This window comes from Salvelinus namaycush, chromosome 22 (genome assembly GCF_016432855.1).
Source record: "Salvelinus namaycush isolate Seneca chromosome 22, SaNama_1.0, whole genome shotgun sequence".
Classification (NCBI taxonomy): Eukaryota; Metazoa; Chordata; class Actinopteri; order Salmoniformes; family Salmonidae; genus Salvelinus; species Salvelinus namaycush.
In genome coordinates this window covers 21079341-21105910 of record NC_052328.1, presented here as the reverse complement: position 1 = coordinate 21105910, position 26570 = coordinate 21079341, and the positions used below count along the sequence as shown (strand labels likewise).

Genomic DNA, 26570 nt, shown 5'->3' with positions numbered 1-26570 from the left:
TGTGCCCATGCTTCTTTAATGTAAATCCCTGGACCTGTTTTGATTTGGTGTTCTTGCCAGTTTCCTTGTTATGCTTTGCTAAAGGTCAAACTGTTTCTTGGATATGAACCATCAGAGTTCTTGATGGAATGTGAAGGCTGATGCCCAGTAGAACTGAGGTCATAGAGCCCTCTAAAATAGGAAGGCAAATATACACAGTGTCACAGGTATGACCTCGTGTTGAATGTGTGACTGCTAGGGCAGGCGTTGCCTGGTACAGACAAAAGGGAGTGACTATGTGTAAATATAAAGTCTGATGCAGTTCGCTACACTGACACTCCCTCTTTCCCTCCTTAACTTTCCTTAACTCCACTAGGTTGGGTCTGTATCCATAAACATTCCGGCCAAAGCTTAGCTCAAAATAGCAGCCCCGTCTGCATGAGCAAGAGGAAGTGGAGAATGGAACAACGTGTCATTCTCCCCTTTAAATGTCTTCATTTTCAACTAGGTCAAGCATTTGCAAGTAGCCAAAGGAACATGCATGTATCTATACGCTTCTGACCTTTACACATGATTGCTTGTTTATGCTTCCTAAAGCCATAAGCTAATACCTTGTTCTATATATCTAATCAAACTTCCTCTTTTGTCATACCTTGAGCTGGATCCTAAATCCCTTCTTTTTATTGTAATTTCCTACTGTCAACATTTGTGTCTGTTATATGGCTACTGGTCACAGTTACTTAACTGTCACAACAATTTTGTTGTTTTAAAAGCGGAAACATGCTTATATTGCTATTAAACAGTATATAAAATATGTTTTGGTAAATGTTTCTACAGTAGTTATCACCAAGGATAGATGGCATAGCTTGGGCATGTGGTATCCGTTGTTCACGAAATGAAACCCATAGGAACAGTTAACCTTGATAGACTAGTAAATACAGTTCAGCTAACATGATCAGTTTTCTCCAGAGACTCCACACTGTAATTGTCCTGACTTCAGATGCGAATTTCGCCTCTCAAGCTGATTTTCCTGCAAATATGAAGCCTCTTATGTTTTTGTGTCTGTATGATGAAATACATTTACAGAAAGATGTGACCTTTTTAGAAAATTTCCTTCAGCTGCTCTACCATAAACCACTCCAATGCTAAATGCTCCAACTCCAAAATGGCAGTGGCCTTTTCATGTTATCGTTGCCCTTCATAAATGTCTTTACATTAACCACTATCCATTAGTACGGCTAATAATCTGTTGCTCTTTTTCTGCGGTATGAGTTTGATCGAATGGTGCTTGTTATCAGGGGAATATATTCACTCATTTCCTTTGTCGGTGTCTTTGTTTCAGGCCCAGAACAAGCAGACTGGGACCCTGGCTGCTGCCAAGGTGATCGATACCAAGACAGAGGAGGAGTTGGAGGATTACATGGTGGAGATAGACATTCTGGCCTCCTGTGATCACCGTTACATAGTCAAACTGCTGGATGCCTTCTATTATGAAAGCAAACTGTGGGTAAGTGGGCTCCCTCTGGAGGGATTGGGTTTCTCCGATGTGGAGAACAGGGCCACTGACAGTGTTCACAGTTCACACCACTCACACACTTGTGTGTATATTCATGATCCTGCTAAAGTGCGGGAGTTCACCGTCTAACACTTGAGAAACCTCAATCTATATGCACCTCACACAAGTCAAACATGATGATATTCCTCATTTATACACAAACCAGTGCTTTATAGATTAACCTTACGATTTAAATAAAGTCACCTCACATTCTCTTATCAATGTCGCCCCTTATTCTCTCTCAAGCCCCAGACTTCACATAGTGCTGAGCGACCATTTTGTTTTTATACATTTTTTCGATTATTTTTGGTTCAATTACTTGAATCCTGTTTAGTTTGTATTTCTGTGTGAGCCCATTGTGCCGTTTCTCTAGAGAGAAATCAGATAATTCACAAGAGAAGTCAAGAACTATGGGACACTGGGTTGAAGGGAGTTGTAGTTTTCACTAAGGAAATATTTAACCTAGTTCAGAGCAGAAACGTGGTAATTAACTGCAATGACCATAATCCACTGCGCTGATTCTTTCGGATACACTTTTACGCCTGCTACGCAAGGTTAGATACACACAGAACGCATGAGAGAGGAATGTACACAACGGCGAGAGGGATAGAGACAGTTTGTGAAAGTACCTTTTCTAGTTGAAGAACTAGTAAAATGATTTAGTCAGACAGCTCTGCAGCATACTTAGGCAGGCTAGTGTAGCTAAATAGAATGACTAAAGACAGTACAGTATGGGGAGCACAGAGATAACGTTAGGTGGTCTGACTTGCTGGCTGCTACTGCCTGAGCAGAGATTAAATTATGACTAAGTACTCAAATAAAGTACTCAAGTAATATACTCAACATAAATATCTTATTATTTCATAGTAATTTCTGTGTTGATGTCTACTCAATGTGGACCTGACCTGAAATAATCATTGTCTTTATTTCATAATGCATTTACATTTTTGAAAATAATCAAAACTGAATCAAAAACCGTGATTATTTTTTCATAAATGAACCAACCTCAAAAGCACTAATCACCATCAACTGCTGTGTGAACGCTGTCAGAGGATCCTGTCACACTGTTGGTGTGTTTGGAGAGAACAACAGCGCAATTATGTCCAGGTGGTATCATGTGATCCCCCGCTGTGGGGCTGCAGCCATGGGAAGATAATGGACTGCTACTCTGGGCTTGAGAAAGTGCTAATGAATAATTTAGAGACATCAAACCATGTAGTGTGTGCCACTGGTTGAGTCCTGAGAGAGATTAACGTGTAACTTATGCCTTTAAAACATGTCAGGCGTTTAGTTAATGTGTGTGAACATTCCATTCAGCCAAAAAAAGGACTCATTCATACCAAACCCCATGCAACAGTAGGTGAATGTTGTGAAATATACATAAGGCACTGCCAGTAAAATGGTAGCTAGCGGCTGATGTCTTATGACACTGTTAAGGCATAGTAATCAATAATGGAGATTTTTGCTGCTTTAAGGATAATTGTATCATATTTAATTCATGATAACATTAGTAAACCGTTTCAAAATGGTTCATTATTGTAAAACGTTTAGCCCTCCATTGATGTGTATCATTACATAATGGATCACCAGTCTTTCCATCCTCTTTGTTTAACTCACTGAATGGGCGTTGCCCAGTGAGGGTTTTGATTGATTTGTGTTGCATCCGATACCTCAAGCTGCTGTTTGACACGTCCTGGCTATGCTCCCATAGATCAGGTGATAGTGTAGTTCACAATAGCTTTTATCACAGAGGCTGGTCAGTTTTCACATCTCCAAAAGTGCATTAGTTCATGACATCATCTGATTAACCAGACAGAACTTTACCAGTGGCTCAGTGCGCTTATCAGACCTGTGCAAGTCAAGAATTGCATTAGATCAGCTCGATACGATGTCTTTGAATAATCGCAATGCACACGATAGTGATGTTTAGCCATGTTGGGGATGTTCATTTCAACAGAGAAATAAGGGTTGCGTTCAGTAGGACTCAGTTGTGTGTTCAGCAGGAGCAAACAGACAAAAACTCTTTTAAACGTAAAATGAAAATGAGTGTTCTTATTGGACAAGTTCCTGTAGTACCTCCTCAAAGCATTTTTTCCCATGGTGTGCCAACTGAACACAACACAGGATTGAAGTTCTATTCCTTCAATTTGCTAAGCCCCACCCCCTTGGTTACTGTTGCAACCTTGGACAACATTTTCCCGGGAAGCCCAATTCCCCATTCAACCACTGGCGAAATCCCCTCACAATGATCTCAAACTGTTAGCTAGTCACTGAAAGGCTCTGAATTTACTGTCAGCACGCAGTCAAAGCTATAACCACTTTTGGAGCTAACTAGTGCTCTCAAATCGAATCCTGATGTCGACAGCAGATGGGAGAGTAGACCTGTCATTCCCCTGTCTGGCCTTCATCTGCTGTGTGTGTGGACCATTGTATCTGAGGCAAGGGCTGCTACAATGACTCTTCCTCTTAGGAACAACACTGGAGCAGAGCTCAATAGAGTAGGCATTTGTTTTTCTCGCATCTTCCTGTAATACAAATAGTGTGGTCAGATTTGAATTGCTTGCAGTGAAGTTTCTGTCTGAGGACGCCACACTTTTTTTGAAAAAGAGCTGATGTAAAAACTTGATGTAGTTTCTGCTGCAGATGTTTTGCCAGATTAACATCTGTCAAACATGTATGCCAAACTGGATCTCTTACAAAAAAATGAGGAGGTCCCCTTCATGAAGTCTCTTCAGTTTTATGATGAAACACTCTTGATAAGAGTTATTGCACTGGTTAGCATTGCACCACAAACTTTTCCTGAGAATTTGAAGAGCTTTCACAAGGTTGTTAAGAGAATATCTGCTGTGAAGGATATCTGTAATTGAGTTGTCCCTTTTTTACATGTGAATTAAGCTCACTATTGACATAATATAATTTGTGAATATATCCACTGTGAAACACACTCATCTTATTAAATTAAATGACACGTTTGTGCATGCAACAGCGTAGCTTGAATCAAAGTGTCTCCCAAACGCCCTTTGTGAAGCTCTGTTTTCATCCAGCTCCAAAGGATTTGACCTCAAGTCTCCCTCCATTAAAACGTTGATGTCTCCTGCGTTGAGTGTTACCCTGAAACGCACATAACATTGGGGGGACACATTGGTACAGTGTATAGTAACTGTGTATGTAATTTCTCTCTCCTCAGATTCTGATTGAGTTCTGTGCGGGAGGTGCTGTCGATGCAGTCATGTTGGGTGAGTATGGATTTTCAAAAAGATATACAAAGTGAAAAAAGGAATACATGGAAAATGTCACTCTGTCCTCAAAGAAAGTCAGATCATCACAAATGTTTTTTTCTATTTCAATACATTTCAGCCAGTGTAGAATATGTTCCCTCCACTCAGTTGGGAGTGGTGAAAGTGTATAATTATCATAGTTCCCATTTCTAGGAGTGGTTAGTGCAGTTTTAATGCCTCAGTACTTTCCTTTGTGTTATTTGGAATTTTTAAGGAACCTCCCACCATTGGTTTAGAGTTGTATTGGGACTTGCTGATTTTATATTTTAGTCATTTAGCAGACGCTAAGTCCAGAGCGACTTACAATTAGCTTTAAGTGCCTTGCTCAAGGGCACATTGACAGATTTTTGACCTAGTCGGCTCAAGGATTCAAACCAGCGGCCTTTTGGTTACTGGCCCAATGCTCTTAATCACGAAGCCACAAAATTAAGCCTGCAGATGTGACTGGGTGTCAGTCTTTACACTGTGATATGTAAGATATTAAATTAATCTGAGGCTTTGAGTTGTCCTCCATTATGTAACAGCACCATGTCATTCTATTGTACCACAGTTTATAGCGAGTAGATCACAATTCACACAGGCTGATAATGATAGCACAAATAGCCTGTTTTGTGTAATGAGTTGACATAGGCTGCTACCATTCTTCACTCTAAGCATGTAAGTCACAGGAGGTTGGTGGCACCTTAATTGGGGAGAACGGTCTCGTTCTAATGACTGGAGCTGAATAAGTGGATCAAATACATCAAACACATGGTTTCAGTTTGTAGGTGTGTTTCCTGACCGATTCCGTGTTTGGTTGATGATGTTTGTCCCCCGTGAGACATGGTAGACATGAAAGCCTATTTCACTTCTTCAAAATCCCAACAATGAATCTAAGATAAAACAAGACATCTGTAATTCATTTTTATGTTTTTGCTGAGAATGTTTGAGTTGCGCAATTTGACATTTTAAGGTGTTTGTTGCAGGATTTCGCAAGTAAAAAATGTGCGACATGTAGATAATGCCGGGCTGCTGGGCAGGTATGTCTCATCGTCTATGCTATTGGATAGAGCGCAATCACCGCGGCTCTTCACCCCATGTTAGTGGGCAAATGGACATCATCAAATCATTTACCCGTTGTGACGCACGGATGGTCCAAACTCCGTTTTAGATTAGACTGACATTATCACCTAAATTATCCTATTTACACTTTGTAGTCAATTTTGACACTGGAATAACTGTTTCTGACTCATATCGATGCCACAGGCTGTTTTTCAAAGGGATTCGTTGCTTTTTAAAAGCAGTCACTCTTTAAACAGAGAGGAGATGTCATGGTTGAACCTCTTCTGTTGGATCAGGAGTGGTCCAGGGGTGTGACTCACTCTACCATGCTGTTGGTCCAGTCATGACTGCTGGCTGTGGGAAGAAGGGCATGGAACAGTGTTCTTTTGCAGTTGCTAAGGGTTACAGCCACATGTCTCCAAATTGTTATGTTTAGTGTGTGTTCACCATGTACTATGAAGGATACAGTACATAAAGCATTGGTAAAACCTTCATGAAATGTCAACATACGACACAAAGTTCCAGTGGATAGAGATTTGTGGTACACTAAATTCATGTGGATGCTTCCGTCTTTGCCTCTGCAGAGCTTGAGAGGCCTCTGACAGAGCCCCAGATCCGGGTGGTGTGTAGGCAGACGTTGGAGGCCCTGGCCTACCTTCATGAGATCAAGGTCATCCACAGAGACCTGAAGGCTGGGAACATCCTTTTCTCACAGGAGGGAGACATCAAATTGGGTAAGGCCTTGCCTCGCTGGACTTCTATTGGCTCTTTGTCTAAGAATATCTCCTACTGTATTTCATGAGTAGTAGGCTGTCCTCTGTTGACTTGAGAATAGGTTTAACTGGTATCCTGAAAATATATTGTTCAAATGTGACACTCCTAACAGGCTTTAGGCTTACGAAAGTGTAGTATTACTACCCCTTTGAGTGCCTTTGCATCCAGCCCAGGAGAGAATGTAGTGGACTGGACACTGGCCTGATATGTATTGTTAAAAATACAGGTTTCATGAATATAGTAACCTAATGCACCACTTGTAATGTGGGCGATTCATCATCATTATTGGCAACATGCAGGCTGCAAATATATGCAAATGAAGCCTTGGATATGTAAATGATTGCAGTTGAGTTAAGTGGTAGCGTCCATAGCTACAGTTTCCATGATGATTCATATGATGTAGGCATACAGAGGGTCGTGATGGGGCTAGGCGTAGCCTTAATTAGCAGGCAGTCGCTAGCTACACAACGCTTAATTTTACCTCTCAGATGTACTCGAAGACTGCGTTGAGACGCACAGTAACATTCTGAAATAATCACAAGGTAGTGTAGCAATGACAGTAGACGTAATACTTTATTATTCATATAATGTGGATGTATATTAACCTATATTAACCTTTTCTTATAAAAACAATGAAATGCTCTGTCATTCTCCATCTCCACCCAACTGCCCAACTACTAAATTCTGAATCAATGTCTGTTTTCAGCTGACTTTGGCGTGTCTGCTAAGAATACCATGATGCTGCAGAGAAGAGATTCTTTCATTGGCACTCCATATTGGTGAGTCATGCTGTTCTGATTCTTTACGTATCCATTTTTAGAGCTTCTGATTTTAACTGAACATAACTTGTATGATGGGTGTTTCATTGCCACGGGGCAACCATTTGTTTTGCAGCGATGATGTCAAGCTAATTATCAGTATATTACTGTAGGGGTGAATGAAAAAGCTCTTTCAGAATGTCCAAAGCACTGACTCATGTTCCAAATAGTACGTTATTTGAAACTAACACCAGAACACACACCCAGTGTACACAAATGCACACCAGCTTTCACCTACACACACACACACACACACACACACACACACACACACACACACACACACACACACACACACACACACACACACACACACACACACACACACACACAAATAATGGTACATGTGGGCACTCACTCACAACACACACACACACACACAGAGGGTTTCCGTTAGGAAAATGTGGTGCCGGACATTTGACCATCAGCATTTTAATTTACTGGACATTTGATTAATTTACCGGACATGTATGCATTGGGTGCGTAACCTGATTAGGGTGTCCACCCACGGTGCTCAGGATGACATAAATCAAATTTAGATTATGGTCATTTATATTAACAGAACATGCAAGTCGAGAATGCAACGATATGCGGTCTTTACATCATTCTGATGCGCACTTTGAAGGTGTTAGAATAACTGTCCACATTTACATTAGCCAACAAGATGAGTAACAAACAGCAAAATCACTAGCCTATGTCAATCTACTATCCCCCATTGTAGGAAAGTTTACCGAATCTATTGGTCAGGTTGTCGAGAAAGAAATGGCCTATTCCAAACAGACCCTGGGACAGTCGTGTGACAACAACCAGTAGACCTAAGCTACATAAAAAAAATGTAACATAACGTTCAAAAGCAATGAGTCTGATGCCACAGATCAGAACATTCAGCTTAAAATGGTGATTAACTATTATTTCTTCACATTATAAGCTTAGCAATGTGCACAAGTCAGTAGGCTACGGGTGAATGTTCATTCCATAATGCAGTTATTGGGAAAGTGCACTGCACATGCGAGCGGCGTCATGTGACAGAGATGGAAAATATCCATTCAAAATTCAGAGAGGGGAGATCTAATAAGCAACAACTAGCATGGGTTGTAAATACTGTATGAGTAGGATTTTGCGTTTGGCTACTGGATAATGAAAGAAAGTTTATATAAAAGAATTGCCTCCACGGATATGGTCTGATTTTGGCTAGGTTACTTTGAATCAAAGTAAGACATGCCTCATAATGTGTAGTAAAACATTCAGGTTTCAAACAATTAAGTATGTTTTTAAAATGCATACTGCCTCCAGCTCATTGCAAAGTGGGGTGTGACACGCTGATGGAGCCTGCCTTCCGTTGCCTATGCATTTGCTGTTTGAGCTGCTGTAGTAGCAGCAAAAAATTCTGTTTTTCCTTTGTCATTATGGGGTATTTATTGTATGTAGATTGATCAGGGGGGCCTAACAAAATGTGTAAAAAGTTAAGGGGTCTGAATATTTTCCAAAGGCACTGTATTTACATCGACTGGTATTTCCATCAATGAATAGGCTAAAAAAGTATGATTTCGCAACTGGGAATTGGTTTCTTCTTTTCCCGGACAACTGGCCGGAGCCAGTAAGAAAAATAAACTCATCCTCTTTTTAAAAAAAAAAAATAATGTCCAAAAGCCGCCTATTACCGGCTAACTTAAACCCTGACACACACGTACACATACTAAAACAACCTCTCTTTCCTCTGGTTCTCCAGGATGGCTCCAGAGGTGGTGATGTGTGAGACGTCTAAGGACCGTCCGTACGACTACAAGGCTGACATCTGGTCCCTGGGGGTCACCCTGATTGAGCTGGCACAGATAGAACCTCCTAACCACGAGATGAACCCCATGAGAGTCCTGCTGAGAATAGCCAAGGCCGATCCGCCCACACTCATGCAGCCTTCACGCTGGTGAGAGTGTAGAATAATTTTATAGAGTGGGAGCGGTGATGGAATGAGTCAGGACTAGTGTCGTAAAAACAGACCGTAGACCAGGTGATGAAAGATAGTGAATTGTATGGGGCGGCAGGTAGCCTAGTGGTTAGAGCGTTGGACTAGGAACCGAAAGGTTGCAAGATCGAATCCCCGAGCTGACAAGGTAAAAAAAATCTGTTGTTCTGCCCCTGAACAAGGCAGTTAACCCACTGTTCCTAGGCCGTCATTGAAAATAAGAATTTGTTCTTCACTGACTTGCCTAGTTAAATAAAGGTAAAATAAAAAGTAGTCTTAAATATGTTTCCATCTCTGTTTGGCAGGTCACCAGAGTTCAATGACTTTCTGAGGAAGGCACTGGATAAGAATGTGGACCGTAGGTGGTGCACAGCCCAGCTCTTGCAGGTGAACGACTCGGCATGTCCGATAACCTGCATATGAAAAAAATTGTTTCCAAGCCTTCTTCCCCTCTACATGCGAAGAACAAACATCTGGAATACCCCACCCTAACACCTAATTTAAATGATGTGCTGATGTCACACGTATGCTCCTGTATTGACTACATATTGTGGGATAATTTACTACCTTGTATTGATTGTATAGTTTTTCCCCACCACTCCATACAGCATCCCTTTGTTAGCAGTGTAGTTGACAACAAACCGCTGAGAGAACTGATTGCTGAGGCCAATGCTGATGTCTTAGAGGAGATAGAAGAAGGCAAAGAGGAAGATGAAGAAGAAGAGACGGATGCAACTCTGGTATGTAGTATAGCGCAATGTTTTCATCATCTGTTATGGAATAGTGTCATACAATGTCATAAAAGGTCAAAAAGTCTCACAGCGTTGATTGACCATGTGTTGTTTCTGTGAAGGTGGTGCCCGGACATAAGCGAGCGCCATCAGACACCAGCATGGCCAGCTCTGAGGATGAGAAGCTCTCCGAGACCACCTCTACACTGGACTCAGTCACAGAGAAGACAGAGCCTGAGACTGCAGAGGACAAGGCCAGTGATAAGCTGTCTGACGAGGGCCTTGGGACCAGCGTGGGCGACAGGGCAGAGGGTGAGAAACTGAACGAGGTGTCTGATGCCAGTAATGAGGACTTAGTCAATGGACAGGTGAAGCCCATGGAGCCCAAACCAGAGGAAAGCCCTGCTGGAAAGCCTGAAGACATTCCTGACCGTCAGATCACCATTGTGCCAGAAGCACCATCAGACACGCAGGAGAGTGTGATTGTGAGTGAGGAGACAGGGGAAGAGGAGAAAGTAGAGGATGGACCTCCACAAGTATTCATGAAGGAAAGAGTAGAAGTAGAGGAGAAGAAGACAGAGGAGGAGGTGGAGAAGGAACCAATCAAAGAGGAGCCAGAGGTGATTCTCCAGCCTCCCACCAAATTCACAGATCCAGGTGACCAGCCTAGGAGTGCTTTAGAGGAGCCTGGCGCCGTATCGACAGAGGTCAATGCTAAACCAGAGGAGACTGAGAAGGAGACGCTCATTGAGGAGATGACAGAGGAGGTTAAACCAGAGGCTGATGGGGTCACAGACATAAACACAGACACCGACTTGAATGAAGACACAGACGCAGACAACACAGAATCGGACATCAACACAGACGCAGAGGTAGACACAGCTGAGGGCTCCACAGAGGTCTCTGCAGACACAGAAGCCCAAAGAGACAATAATGTAATACCGGTGGTGATTCTTGAGGAGGGGACAACAGACGAGAGGGAGGAGAAGCCACCAGCTGAGGAAGCTCCATCCCAGGATGCTGTTTCGGAGTCAAAGACCGACCAGGAAAGCACTCCTGTTAAGTTGAAGCCGGATGTGGAGAAGGATTCTGACTCTGGGAGCAGCTCTGCAGCCGATAGCAACAGCATGGACCTCAACCTGTCCATCTCCAGTTTCCTGTCCAAAAAGGCTGAGGCGGGATCTGTGTCCTTACAGGTAACAAGGCAGAAGGACCAATGATTACAAATGTGTCCCATATACAGGATGTACAGAGTGTCATTCAAGTGAACATCCTATTTAAGGGGCCAACATATGCACTTCAATTCAGACATTACGTAAAACAAACTCCTTTTCTCCACAGGACACGAGACGGCAGAAGAAGACTCTGAAGAAGACCCGTAAGTTCATGGTAGACGGAGTGGAGGTCAGTGTGACCACGTCAAAGATAGTCACCGATAACGACACCAAGAACGAGGAGATGAGATTCCTGAGGTAGGTCTCTCCTCTCTGCCGTGACTAAATATGGCATGTGACCCATTTTGGAGCCCTGCCATAAATAGTTGTCATTCATTGCTCAGTTCCCTGGCTTTTACAACTCCAAGATTGATGAACAATGATGATGGGTAGACTTTTATGGTCTATTTTGGCCTATGTATGTTTTAAAAAGCAGTGGAAAAAATACTCCATCTCAAATGTCGTCTGTTGTTCCTCTGTTGGTGTCTTGAGTTGAGAGCTGGGTTCATTCCATTTTGACTCCATTTCGAGTCAAATCAGGAAATTAATCGGTCACCTTACTCACCTATTGACAGATTCCGTGCCCCTCCCGGGAGTGAAATATAATACGTTATTATTCATTTGTTGAAGGTGGAAATCTGTTGAGTCCAAATGTGAAGTGTTGTTGTTGTGTGCTGTCAGGCGCCAGGAGCTGAGAGAGCTGCGTCTGCTGCAGAAGGAGGAGCATAGAGCCCAGCAGGCGCTCAGCGACAAGCTGCAGCAGCAGAGAGAACAGATCTACCGCCGCTTTGAGCAGGAGATGACTGTAAGTCACCCATTCTGGTGCATCTATCTGTGTATGCCGTTGTTGTTGTCTAAGGATGTCCCCTTGGAAACCAGATGATTCATATCAAATGTATTTATATAGCCCTTCTTACATCAGCTGATATCTCAAAGTGCTGTACAGAAATCTATTTGGTTTTTATCCTGCCCACATATTTAGATAGAAATTAATAACAGAATGAGTAACTGTTATTCCTTTGGGACATGTTCGAATACTTTAATAATATACATCCCTCCGAGTCCTTTCACTGATGTGAAAGGGTTTTTCTGGTAAAAGCAATACAATAAGAAAACTTGCTTCTCGGAATCTGTTGTGAATGTATTGTAATGTTTTAAAAATTGTATAAGTGCCTTCATTTTGCTGGACCCCAGGAAGAGTAGCTGCTGCCTTATGGGATCCATAATAAATATAATCAAAAGAAGCATTTGCCATTCCACTAAGGATAGGCATTTGTCTTTGTGAAGGCCTGATCTTACTAATCCCATGTGTGTTCATTCAGGGTAAGAAGCGTCAGTATGACCAGGATATGGAGAATCTGGAGAAGAAACAGAAGCAGACCATCGAGCGGCTGGAGCAGGACCATACCAACCGGCTGAGGGACGAGGCAAAACGCATCAAGGCCGAGCAGGACAAGGAGCTCTCCAAGTTCCAGAACATGCTCAAGAACCGCAAGAAGGAGGTAAGGGGCCGTGGGTCTGCGCATGTGCAATGCATCAAACTCTTGTCATGAATGGAAAGTGCATGAGACTGTTGGGGACTGGGGCTTACTTACCAGAGCTGGTGTGCTGATATCTAAATAAACTCCCATTTGCTTTGCTGTTGATACCTTCCTTACATTTGGGTATAATTTATAAAGGGTTTATAAGTGGTTTATAAACTGTTTATTATAGTCTATAGCCGTAATAAGCCCGTATCATGCCTTTTTCATGATTTTTGGGGATGCAACAGGGTGATTCTCTGCTCAACAACTTTGGCATGCAACGCTCTATCCAAAAGGACAGTGGTGTTGACTTATTTCTTGGTACTAGTCATGCATACAATGTGCTTTTTAAAATTTCATGCCATAGATCTGAAAATGATGTGGCTTCTTTTTCCAAGTTCTATAAATGATGCATTCTTTGTTCTGTCTAGAGTACAGGCAATGTAGCTTAGCTTTACTGTGTCTCTAATTTATGCTGCTCTTATAGCTCCATTAGCTATCTGGGAACCTTTAAGTATTCTGCCATGTTGGTGAAGTGTTCTCAGGCAACTCTCATAGCCAAGCCTGTCTAACTCTGTGATGGTGGTTATTTCATACATGCATGGCAATCCTACACACCTGATTAGACTGACCGTTCTCGCTGCTCAACTGAACATAGCAACTACTTTGAACCTATACAGGATCTGCACTGGCTCCTGGAATGAAACTTTAGAATACATATTTCTTTCTGGCATAGTTGTTTTATATATTGTTAAATTTCATATTGTATTATATGGCTATTTATATTGTATTATAAGTTATATTAGTCCATAAATGTATTTTACTGTACTGTATTTATGTGTAAGTAACCATGTCGCTTGTGTGAGTGTGTGTGAGTGATGGGATTGGTGATGGGATTGCAGATTTTGGGGAACTAATTTTGTTCAAGGCTCATAGGATTACATCTTTGATGAAACACTTCAATGGCCTTGTGAAGTATTGTAGCAGTTTAGGCCTTTTCCTATTGGGGGTTTTCTTTACTGACCAGTGATCCCAAGATTGATGCACATTCAAATACCAAGCTGTCCCAAGAGAATGTCTTGACAAAAAAATAACTGTGGTCAGGAGAAACCTCTGGAAATTATTTCGGTGCCATGTCTCAACAAAACTGCCTTCGCTGTCTGTGGTCAAAACTAAAAATATATTACAGACTGGATTAGTAGTGTGCACCTTCTTTTGAGATCACTGTGGAAGCATTCTGTACTTAAGATTCAATCTCTCTAAAGGACTTGCATGGTGGGAAGGTAACACTAGGGAATTATTCCAGACAAGCTCTATTTAACACTGCAAGCTGATTTAATCATACAGGTATCAAGTCAAATCTGTCAACAGAAACTAATCAACTCTAATCACTCAAACACTGGAAACATGTCTTTGCGCTAAAGGTTTTGGATACTCTACTAATCAAACAAAGCAAAACATTTCCTCATTAAATCGAACACCGACCCCTTGGAGATCTAGCATGGAGACACTATCAATCAAACCAGGGTTTGTGGATATCTAAAGTAATTCATCAGGTCCTTGCATGACTTTTCCCAAGTTATTATGGCTGCCGTACATAGCTGTCCAGGAAACTACAACTCCCAGTTTTCCCACACTATAGGTGAAACAGGAAGTTGAACAGTCACCCAAATTCATGAGGAGAGAGCTCATGAAACTCTTAAAGGAAGATCTATCTCTCATTCAGACTGCAAAGGTAAATGTTCACTTGCTCACTCACTCCCTCACAAACACACTTTCTCAAATCTTGCCCCACAAACACACCCCTCTTCAAATGTCTCTGAGCGTTGTTGAGGACAAGATCTCATCCCCCTTGTTCTTCTTTTCCCTCTATTTTTAAAATGATTGTTTTCAGGAGTTGGTTAGTTCAGTTCTTTACCTGACCATCAAAGGAGCCAATCAGAAAGGTAGCATGGGAGTTGAACACAGTGTTGTATTGATCGCTGGAATAGAAGTGTGACTGAGTTGCTTATGCAGTAGGAACTACTAATCTGACCACGCATGAATAGGACAACAACGACACTAACCCATCCTGTATTCTTTATGCATATGAATAACCCGAATTTAATTACCTTCGTCCTCCTACTGTGCCATGCGCCTCACTCCTGCTTTAGTCTACCCCTAAAACAGAAAAAGGTTTAGAAACTCCGGGAGAGTGTGTCTGGTGTGTGCGTGTGGTTGTTCCTGTGACTTTGTGTGTTGACTGGATTGTCTTTGTGTTTCTCAGCCTGTGTCGAGGCGAGTGTCTCTTTGTGTGCGGGCGTGTTTCTCAGCCTGTGTCTGTCGGTCTTTGTGTGTCTTTGTGTGTGTGTTTTCCTCAGCCTGCTGTGTTGTGCGTATGCTCTCTCCCTGATCTGGATGAGTGCGCTGTGTGCTCTCCTCCACAGGGTGTGGCCCAGATTATGATACAGTCTTTTCAGTTGTCCTCATGTGCTCTCTTCAACGCTCAGATGCAGGATGTAAGTTGTCACCCCCTCTCCGTCTCTACCGGCCTCCTGCTCACATGTGTATGTCTTCGTCAAAGTGTAAACCTGATTGAGATTGAGACTGCACATGCGAGCATTGTGGTGTCGATGTATTGCAGTGTTGTCACTGTGTTGCTACACTGGTACTTCTCCTTCTGTTTGATATCTCTTCTGCCACGCACTGTTACTCTAGATGTGTCCTGTATGTTACGCCCCCACCTGTGACATCACACTCTGTTTGGGAGACTGCAACAGAGCTGAACCTTTTTTTGTGTTGTGATCCAATGGAGAGTATTGTATGGTAACTCTAGATTATGCTAACGCTCTTGGATTAAAATCTAATAAATTAATATGTATAATATTGTAAATGTTATAGTAGTGTAGCCTGATGAGAAATATCAGAGAATTAATAATTGGTAACTCTGGGCGACCCGACCAAATTCACATGGAAATGTCAGTTACAGATCTGTCATTCTCATTGAAAGCTTGTCTAAGAAGCGGTAGATCGGTTCTATGTGCGTTATTTCTGTGCTTCCGGTTCTTAAGTTGAGTTTTTGCGTCTTACTTTCGGTTTTGTACACCAGCTTCAAACAGCTCAAAATCCAATATTTTTGGTTATGGAAAATATATTTCACATCAGTTTAGATGGTACAATGATTCTCTACACTATACTTGCTTGTTTTGTCACAAACTGAAATGAGAATGTTACTATTATATCCAGTGAGTCTTTGAACTTCATTTTCTACTGGAAAGCTTTTCCTCTGTGATGGCTTCAGACAATGACCAGGACAGTAACTTTGGTTTCATGTTTAATAATCATGTAAACATACCCCTTAGCAACAATAACCAGATATATTATTTTACCGTAATGATGTTATGTATAATTTACTCTTTCTGTGAATGTCAATTTGGATGTCGTCATACATGGAAACTGTGGATCTCGACTGGGTTGTTAAATGTTTTTCTCTCTTTCATCCATCCATTCCTCAAATGTTGGATCATTCCCATGACTTCTGACTGTCTCCTTGCCCCACTGACTGCAGTCAATGATGTGCTTCTTCTTTGGAGTGTAGTACTGTACTGTGTTGATCTCTAGTAGTGGTTGGCATGGTATTTATGAAAGTTCCTTCATTGTAGTCTGCATTGTCCTGGCTGTCCCTGGTGTGTGATGCACAATAAACAAAATCACTCATGTTTGCCTCTTTCCTTCTCTCTCCCCTCTCTGTCGTCAACTCTTAACCCCCTGTCCTTTCTAAATGTTCCATCCCCATCCCAAATTTCTATACCTCACTCCCACCATTTGTCTGTTTTTACCCCACCATCTCCTGCATCCCTCCTCCCCATGCCCATGTCTCATCCCTCCATCTTCTGTCAATGAACCACCATATACCCACGTATTGTCCTCTTATCACCTTCTGATACCTTTACCTTGCCCCACTTACTCCCCTTATCCCTGCTCACTCCCTTTCTGTCCCCCATACCCTCTCTATCCCTTCTCTCCATCCTCAGGAGCAGGAGTTTCTGCAGAAGCAGCAGCAGGAGTTGGATGGAGCCCTGAAGAAGATCATCCAACAGCACAAACATGAGATTGCCACCATCGAGAGAGACTGCCTCAACCACAAACAACAGCTTATGAGAGGTGAGAAAGAGATTTACAGTACCATAGAGAGCTATAATACAGCAAACTTAACCACATACAACAGCTCGTGAGAGAGAGATTTACAGTACCATAGAGAGCTATAATACCGTGCATTCGGAAAGTATTCAGACTTCTTTCATTTTTCCACATCCACATGTTACGTTACAGCCTTATTTTAAAATGGATTAAATTGTTTTTTTCCTCATCAATCTACACACTATCCCATAATGACAAAGCAAAAACAGAATTTTTGAAATGTTTGCAAAACAAAAAAACTTGCATATACAGAAGGATTCAGACTCAGTACTTTTGTTGAAGCACCTTTGGCAGAAATTACAACCTCAAGTCTTTTTTGGTATGACGCTACAAGCTTGGCACACCTGTATTTGGGGAGTTTCTCCCATTGTTCTCTGCAGATCCTCTCAAGCTCTGTCAGGTTGGATGGGGAGCGTCGCTACCCAGCTATTTTCCGGTCTCTCAAGAGGTGTTCGATCGGGTTCAAGTCCGGGCTCTGGCTGGGCCACTCAAGGACAATCAGAGACTTGTCCCCAAAGCCACTTCTACGTTGTCTTGGCTGTGTGCTTAGGGTCGTTGTCCTGTTGGAAGGTGAACCTTTGCCCCAGTCTGAGATCCTGAGCGCTCTGGAGCAGGTTTTCATTAAGGATCTCTCTAATTTGCTCTGTTCATCTTTCTCTCGATCCTGAAAAACATCCCCACAGCATGATGCTTCCACCACCATGCTTCATCGTAGGGATGGTGCCAGGTTTCCTCCAGACATGACACTTGGCATTCAGGTCAAAGAGCTCAATCTTGGTTTCATCTGACCCGAGAATCTTGTCTCTCATGGTCTTGAGAGTCCTTTAGGTGCCTTTTGGCAAACTCCAAGCGGTCTGTCGTGTGCTTTTTACTGAGGAGTGTCTTTCATCTGGCCAGTCTACCATAAAGGCCTGATTTGGTGGAGTGTTGCAGAGATGGTTGTCCTTCTGGACAAGGTTCTCCCATCTCCACAGAGGAACTCTGGAGCTCTGTCAAAGTGACCATCGGGTTCTTGGTCACCTCCCTGACCAAGGCCCTTCTCACCCGATTGCTCAGTTTGGGTTGGCGGCCAGCTCTAGGAAGAGCCTTGGTGGTTCCAAACTTCTTCCATTTAAGAATGATGGAGGCCACTGTGTTCTTGGGTCTTTCAATGCTGCAGAAATGTTTTGGTACCCTTCCCCAGATCTGTGCCTCAACACTATCCTGTCTCGGAGCTCTACAGACAATTCCTTCGACCTCATGGCTTGGTTTTTGCTCTGACACTGTTAATTGTGGGACCTTATATAGACAGGTGTGTGCCTTTCCAAATCATGTCCAATCAACTGAATTTACCACAGGTGGACTCCAATCATCCCAAGGATGATCAATGAAAACAGGATACACCTTAGCTCAGTTTCGAGTCTTATAGCAAAGGGTCTGAATAGTTATGTAAAGGGATTTCTGTTTTTTCTTTTTTTAAATTAGCAAAAATTTCTAAACCCAGTTTTCACGTTGTCGTTATGGTAGATTTATTTTTATTATTATTATTATTATTTTATCCAAAATGTAAAAGGGAATGGGGAATGAATACTTTCTGAATGCGCTTTTCAAACTTAACCAGATACAACAGCTCATGAGAGGTGAGGGAGAGATTTACAGTACCACAGAGTCTTATGAACACAGCAAACTTAGCCACATACAACACCTTTGTGAAAAAAGACATATACTTACCATAGACTACCGTAAAGAGACTGCCTAAGAGAGAGACTGCCTAAGAGAGAGATCTCAATCATTTAACATGACTTCACCTTGGCTACCTCAATGGGTGAAGGCCTTCTGTTATATGAAGGATTTGATAGTGAAATAATACTATTGTAAATGGTGAAGTTCTCAGTGGAGTGTTAAAACTTCCCACCACAGTGATGCAATTTCCTGAATGACTTATTTGTGACCAGCCTGTCTTGCCAGATGGTGCTCTTTACCGGAAATGCTGCTTGTGTGTGTGTTGCGTTACCATCCCGCCTGACGTGTCTCTGGTCTCCTCCCTCAGCTCGAGAGGCAGCCATGTGGGAGCTGGAAGAGCGCCACCTGCAGGAGAAGCACCAGCTGCTCAAGCAGCAGCTCAAAGATCAGTACTTCATGCAGAGACACCAGCTGCTCAAGAGACACGAGAAGGTAAGGGCTCTGGGACCTACTGAACAGCTCTGGTGAAGTATAATCCAGTATTGGTATTATCTACATCAGGTAATCTGGACTGAGGGTAGACTGTGAGGTGCATTACATTTGGACATTAATGGGTGATTTGAAAGTGTGCTCAAAGGTTAGAGCTCTCATTTGAATGCATTTTATTGTGGATCCAGATAAAGTATTGAATGGACACTCTTACTGACATGTGTGGCTGCTTTGCGTGATGTATTGTTGTCTCTCTTGCTGTTGTCTGTGCCCAATAATGTTTGTACCATGTTTTGTGCTGCTACCATGTTATGCTGCTGCCATGTTGTCATGTGGTGTTGCTGCCATGCTGTGGTGTTGTCTTAGGTCTCTCTTTATGTAGTGTTGTGGTGTCTCTTGTCGTGATGTGTATTTTGTCCAATTGGTTTATTTTTTATCCTCGCAGGAGGCTTTTTGCCTTTTGGTAGGCCGCCATTGCATATAAGAATTTGTTCTTAACTGACTTCCCTAGTTAAATAAAGGTTAATAATTGAAATGTGTCGTGTAGGAAATGGAGCAGATGCAGCGCTACAACCAGCGTCTGATTGAGGAGATGAAGAACAGACAGGCCCAGGAGAGAGGTCGTCTGCCGAAGATCCAGCGGGGTGATGCCAAGACACGCATGGCCATGTTCAAGAAGAGCCTACGCATCACCTCTGCACCTGGCACCCCAGAGCAGGAAAGGGAGAAGATCAAACAGGTATTTTATAGTGTGTACACACACAGTTATGATTTTTTTTCAACAGATTAATTTGAGGTGTGTGTTTTTGTTCCAGTTTGCAGCCCAGGAGGAGAAGAGGCAGAAGAACGAGAGACTCCATCAACATCAGAAACATGAGAACCAGATGAGAGACCTGCAGCTGCAGTGTGACTCCAACATCAGAGAGCTGCAGCAGCTTCAGGTACACACACACACTTACCCCTAGCCCAGAATGTTCTTTGCATTATTACATACAGTGAAACGGAAACTCAACAGAATTTCGACCAGGTATCACGACTTTCCTGAATTGGATCCTTTGTTCATACCTTCCAAGGCGATTGAACTTATCCCAGAGGCTAATCCAAGATGCCGCCGGCGAAGAGGTATTCGGTGGGGACTTTTAGTCCAACTCAGGAGGCGTACACACCTTCCACCGCTTCCGAGTATATTACTCGCTAATGTTCTGTCCCTGGACAATAAAGTTGACGAGCTCAGGACGAGGGTCTCCTTCCAGAGAGACATACTCTGTTTCATGGAATCATGGCTATCTCTGGATGTACTGTCCCCATCCATACAGCCAGCTGGGTTTTCAATACATTTTGAGGATAGGAATAAAGAACTCTCCGGGAAGAAGAAAGGCGGAGGTGTATGTTTCATGATTAACTACTCATGGTGTGATTGTGGTAACGTGCAGGAACTCAAGTCCATTTGTTCACTCGACCTAGAATTCCTCACAATCAGATGCAGACGGCATTACCTCCCTAGATAATTTTCTTTGGTTATTGTCACAGCTATGTATACTTGCCACGAAGCGAGCATAGAAGTCATTTAGCTCGTCTGGTAGGCTTGTGTCACTGGGCAGCTCTCGGCTGTGCTTCCCTTTGTAGTCTGTAATAGTTTGCCAGCCCTGCCACATCCGACGAGCATCGGAGCCGGTCTGGTTCGTCGGAGGGCATAGCGGAATTTCCAGCTCCTTGAAAGCAGCAGCTCTACCCTTTAGCTCAGTGCGGATGTTGCCTGTAATCCATGCCTTCTGGTTGGGGTATATACGTACAGTCACTGTGGGGACGACGTCATCGATGCACTTATTGATGAAGCCAGTGACTGATGTGGGGTACTCCTCAATGCCATCGGAAGAATCCCGGAACATATTCCAGTCTGTGCTAGAAAAACACTCATGTAGCTTAGCATCTGCTTCATCTGACTATATATTTTTTTATTGACCAAGTCACTGGTGCTTCCTGCTTTAATTTTTGCTTGTAAGCAGGAATCAGGAGGATAGAATTATGGTCAGATTTGCCAAATGGAGGGCGATGGAGAGCTTTGTATGCGTCTCTGTGTGTGGAGTAAAGGTGGTCTAGAGTTTTTTTCCCTCTGGTTGTACATTTAACATGCTGGTGGAAATTTGGTAAAATGGATTTAAGTTTCCCTGCATTAAAATCTCCAGCCACTAGGACCGGTACAAATCCCCTAAGTTCTAGAACTCAACTGAATCTGGTAATGAATGGTGTGGCTGTTGAACAAGTTGAGGAGACTAAATTACTTGGTGTTCCTTTAGATTGTAAACTGTCATGGTCAACATATAGATTCAATGGTTGTAAAGATGGGGAGAGTTCTGTCCGTAATAAAGAGATGTTCTGCCTTTTTGACACCACACTCCACAAAGCAAGTCCTGCAGGCTCTAGTTTTATCTTATCCTGATTATTGTCCAGTCATATGGTCAAGGCATGCAATGAAAGACCTAGTTAAGCTGCAGCTGGCCCAGAACAGAGCGGCACATCTTGCTCTTCATTGTAATCAGAGGGCTGATATTAATACCATGCATGCCAGTTTCTCTTGGCTGATTTGAGGAAAGACTGACTGCTTCACTTCTTGTTTTTATAAGAAATGTGTGTGCTTCCTCTGGGCTTCCTCTGACACCGCCTGATATAGAGGTCCTGGATGGTAGGAAGCTTGGCCCCAGTGATGTACTGGGCCATTCGCACTACCCTCTGTAGTGCCTTGCGGTCGGAGGCCGAGCAATTGCCGTACCAGGCAGTGATGCAAGCAGTCAGAATGCTCTCGATGGTGCAGCTGTAGAACCTTTTGAGGATCTGAGTACCCATGCCAAATCTTTTCAGTCTCCTGAGGGGGAATAGGTTTTGCCGTGCCCTCTTTACGACCGTCTTGGTGTGCTTGGACCATGTTAGTTCGTTGGTGATGTGGACACAAAGGAACTTCAAGCTCTCAACCTGCTCCACTGCAGCCCCGTCAATGAGAAAGGGGGCGTGCTCGGTCCTCTTTTTCCTGTAGTCCACAATCATCTCCTTTGTCTTGATCACGTTGAGGGAGAGGTTGTCATCATGAGCATACATCAAATGGCTGCATCAAACCAACCTTTGCCCATCCACTCTGTTGCCTCAGCTCTTGTATCATGGACTATTCAGTCAGAAGAGAAATTGGTGAAAATATATATTATGACACTAACACAGCTCACAGCATTAGTACGAATTTCCATTCCCATCTAATCTGTTTTTTTTGGTGATGTGTTGTAACTGTATGGGAAATGACCAGGGTATGGGGCTTTCGGAAAGTTTTCAGACCCCTTGACTTTTCCCCCCAAAAATACGATACAGCCTTGTACTAAAATTTATTAAATAAAACATTTTCCTCATCAATCTACACACAATACCCCATCATGACAAAGTGAAAATATGTTTTATAAATCTTTGCAAATTTATTACAAATAAAAAAACGGATACCTTATTTACATAGGTATTCAGACCCTTTGCAATGAGACTCAAAATTGAGCTCAGGTGCATCTTGTTTCCATTGATGATCCTCCCGACCAAACTGAGAGAAATCGGGGGAGAAGGGCTTTGGTCAAGGTTCCTCTGTGGCGATGGGAGAACCTTCCAGAAGGATAACCATCTCTGCAGCACTCCTCCAATCAGGCCTTTATGGTGGAGTGGCCAGACGGAAGCCACTCCTCAGTAAAAGGCACATGACATTCCGCTTGAAGTTTGCCAAAATGCACCTAAAGGACTCTGGTCTGGTGAAACCAAGATTGAGCTCTTTGGCCTGAATGCCAAGCGCCACATCTAGAGGAAACCTGGCACCATCCCTACGGTGAAGAACGGTGGTGGCGGCATCAAAAGACGCTTTAATCAGTTTTAGAATAAAGCTGTAAGGTAACAAAATGTAGAAAAAGTCAAGGGGTCTCAATACTTTCTGAATGCACTGTAAAATAAAGGAGCTTGTGGTAACTCCAAAGTGTCATGCACTGGCGCACACACAAACAATGTTTTAGCACCATGGACACCTACCACGGTCAAACCCATGGGTCAAACGCTAGGTAAAACGGATAGCTGATCGCCGGTTTCAGCACCATGGCTGCTGAACAGCACAGCTCAGAATGGGGCAAATCCTAAATTCCACCAATGATGAAGGCCTGCTGATAGACATTCTGGCATGTTTTGCTATTGTCCTTTCCTTAAAACACGAATTGTGATATAATAGGTCAATTCCTTTTATGGTAGCCTAGCGGTTAAGAGCGTTGGGTCTGTAACTGAAAGGTCGCTGGTTCGAATCCATGAGCTAGCAAGGTGGAAAAATTTGCTGTTCTCCCCTTGAGCAGGGCAGGTAACCCCCAACAACTACTACTCCCCGGGCGCCGATGACGTGGACGTTGTTTAAGGCAGCTCCCTGCACTTCTCTGATTCAGAAGGGTTGGGTTAAATGCGGAAGACCCATTTCGGTTGAATGCATTGTTTTTTAACTGACTAGGCATCCCCATTCCCCATCATGTATGTAGGTAGCTCCAGTAGGTCACCCTGTTCCTGCTGTTGTGTGTTTCAGAATGAGAAGTGCCATCTCCTGATTGAACACGAGACTCAGAAGCTGAAGGAGCTCGATGAAGAGCACAGCCAGGAGCTGCAGGAGTGGAGGGAGAAACTACGGCCCAGGAAGAAGGTGAAACAGAAAGACCTATCCATGTTTACAACCCTCTTATGTTATCATCCTTTAAAGTTTCATGCTGTGTTGAGATTCTCCCAAAATGCACTTGCATGGATGTAACACTGGTGGAAACTTCCTCTAGCCATTGATTACACCAATCCATTGCTTTTGACTCCATGACTGGGAGTTTGTAAGTGCACAGTGTGGAGAATCAGGACATAGCCGGTCAGCCTCAGTGTAAGCTGTTGTTTTGGATGTTTGAGTCTGTTGTCTTTCCTCTTCTGGCACATGTAGGCCTTGGAGGAGGAATTCACACGCAAGCTCCAGGAGCAGGAGGTCTTTTTCAAGATGAGCGGGGAGTCGGAATGCCTTAACCCCACAACCCAGAGCCGAGTGTCCAAGTTCTACCCCATCCCTAGTGTGCACAACTCTGGTTTATAGCCCTCCTCAGCACAGGAACATACTGGCTGGGCTCATAGACTCTGTCCCCATGGTGGTGGGGTGGACCTCAGCCCTGTTGTTATCTGGAAACTAGCGTTGGTCTATTGTGGATCTTAAGCTAGTGTGATGTCTTCACACAAGCATGCACATATACTAATGTTCAAAAGTTTGGGGTCACTTAGAAATGTCCTTGTTTTGTAAAGAAAAGCAACAAAAAAAATCCATTAAAATAACATCAAATTGATCAGAAATACAGTGTAGACATGAATGTTGTAAATTACTGCTGTAGCTGGAAACGGCAGATTTGTTTTGTAATGGAATATCTACATAGTCATACAGAGGCCCATTTTCAGCAACCATCACTCCTGTGTTCCAATGGCACATTGTGTTAGCTAATCCAAGTTTATCATTTTAAAAGGGTAATTGATAATAATGTTAGCACAGCTGAAAACTGTTGTACTGATTAAAGAAGAAATAAAACTGGCCTTCTTTAGGCTAGTTGAGTATCTTCAGCATCAGCATTTGTGGGTTCGATTACATGTTCAAAATGGCCAAAATGGTCAACTAGTCTAAAGAAGGCCAGTTTTATTGCTTCTTTAATCAGTACAACAGTTTTCAGCTGTGCTAACATAATTGCAAAAGGGTTTTCTAATGATCAATTAGCCTTTAAAATTATAAACTTGGATTAGCTAACACAACCTGCCATTGGAACACAGGAGTGATGGTTGCTGATAATGGGCCTCTGTACGCCTATGTAGATATTCCATAAAGAATCTGCCGTTTCCAGCTACAATAGTCATTTACAACATTAACAATGTCTACACTGTATTTCTGATCAATTTGATGTTATTTTAAAGGACAGAAAATTTGCTTTTCTTTCAAAATCATGGACATTTCTAAGTGACCACAATCTTTTGAACAGTAGTGTACATATGCAAGAGCACACACTTATGTCTACACACACACACACACACACACACACACACACACACACACACACACACACACACACACACACACACACACACACACACACACACAGCAGTGTCAGCTGTCATATAGAGGGATGCAATCACAACACTTTCCTTTTCAAGCCTTTATTTTCCCTTCTTCCCCCTTACGATTTCACCCTTCTCAGCTCCAAGGAAAATGTTGTCAAAAGTGACATTTGCACTTTTCTGAGCATGGTTATGTTTTACCACTTTTAAAATAGCTCAGGCAAATTTCAAACCAATTGCAAGTACCAGGTTTATAAAGAACCTAGTGCCTAAATGAATTGACATAGTGATCCTGCTTTTCTCCAGACTTGCTCTCTTACCTGCTGCCCAAGTTCTCCCCTGAGGCCTTTTGCACTAAAATGGCTGGAAATTTGTACAAACCATGAAATACCATCAAACCTTTATTTTTCAGTGATCCATATAAGCTGGTGCTTGAATTAATTCTAAGGTCATTGATATCTGTTAACAAATACATGTAATTTTTTGGTAAATCGTGAAGTGCTCATTCACGTGATGTACTATGTATGGAGTTGTGATTTATTTTAGATACTGTGCTGTTGAATCAATCAAATCAAACTGTCCTGTATATTAGAACAAATGTTCCCACTTTCTCCATATTGTAATCACTAGATAGTTTTTGTTAGACTTCTGGGTTGTCGTCATGTCAGTCACCTTTCCTGTTAAAAATCGACACAGCTTATTGTCTTTTGGATATACTTTGAACACATTATTTTGGATGTGGCAGACATACATATTATTACGCTGAAAGGAATGTAAGCCGCTGATCATAATTTTGCACTGTTTTATGTGAACTGAGAATATGCAGTAATGGACTGTTATGTATGTACAGTGAGCTCCAAAAGTATTGGGACAGTGACCCCAAAACATTTTGGGCTCTGTACTCCAGCACTTTGGATTTTAAATGATACTTTAACCTCATAGTCGTTGTATCATTTCAAATACAGAGTACAGAGCCAAAACAACAAAAAATGTGTCGCTGTCCCAATACTTTTGGAGCTCACTGTGTCTTACAGTCAGTAACAAAATTAGGGTCTACTTGGACTAGTTCTATTTTCAAATGACTTTTTGCCGCCTCTACCCAAATCTATTTTATTAAATGAACTGAATCATTCAAAGCAGTGGCGCCTTGCATTTTGTTCTGTATTTATACTTTTATTTTCAATTTGAAATATGTCCTTACTATTTTACTGGGTTGGGGTCAATTCTAATTTAATTTGAAATTCCAATAA

General features: G+C 42.5%; 1 protein-coding gene across 2 annotated transcripts in view; it reads left to right on the top strand.

The window, feature by feature from the left end:
* Window positions 1-24538, top strand: part of slka (STE20-like kinase a) — a 28555-nt gene extending 4017 nt beyond the window's left edge. Inside the window, exons 2-19 of one of the 2 annotated variants that reach the window (XM_038960571.1) lie at window positions 1322-1486; window positions 4722-4770; window positions 6438-6587; window positions 7334-7406; window positions 9175-9369; window positions 9714-9795; window positions 10017-10148; window positions 10262-11335; window positions 11481-11611; window positions 12035-12158; window positions 12676-12855; window positions 14519-14611; window positions 16890-17019; window positions 19085-19209; window positions 19754-19945; window positions 20022-20147; window positions 23783-23896; window positions 24176-24538. In XM_038960571.1, coding sequence (XP_038816499.1) covers window positions 1322-1486; window positions 4722-4770; window positions 6438-6587; window positions 7334-7406; window positions 9175-9369; window positions 9714-9795; window positions 10017-10148; window positions 10262-11335; window positions 11481-11611; window positions 12035-12158; window positions 12676-12855; window positions 14519-14611; window positions 16890-17019; window positions 19085-19209; window positions 19754-19945; window positions 20022-20147; window positions 23783-23896; window positions 24176-24322 — 3282 coding nt within the window. In that variant the 3' untranslated portion in view covers window positions 24323-24538. The remainder of the gene's footprint in view (window positions 1-1321; window positions 1487-4721; window positions 4771-6437; window positions 6588-7333; window positions 7407-9174; window positions 9370-9713; window positions 9796-10016; window positions 10149-10261; window positions 11336-11480; window positions 11612-12034; window positions 12159-12675; window positions 12856-14518; window positions 14612-16889; window positions 17020-19084; window positions 19210-19753; window positions 19946-20021; window positions 20148-23782; window positions 23897-24175) is intronic. The other variant, XM_038960573.1, reaches the window with a different exon arrangement.
* The last annotated feature ends 2032 nt before the right edge of the window (window positions 24539-26570 follow it).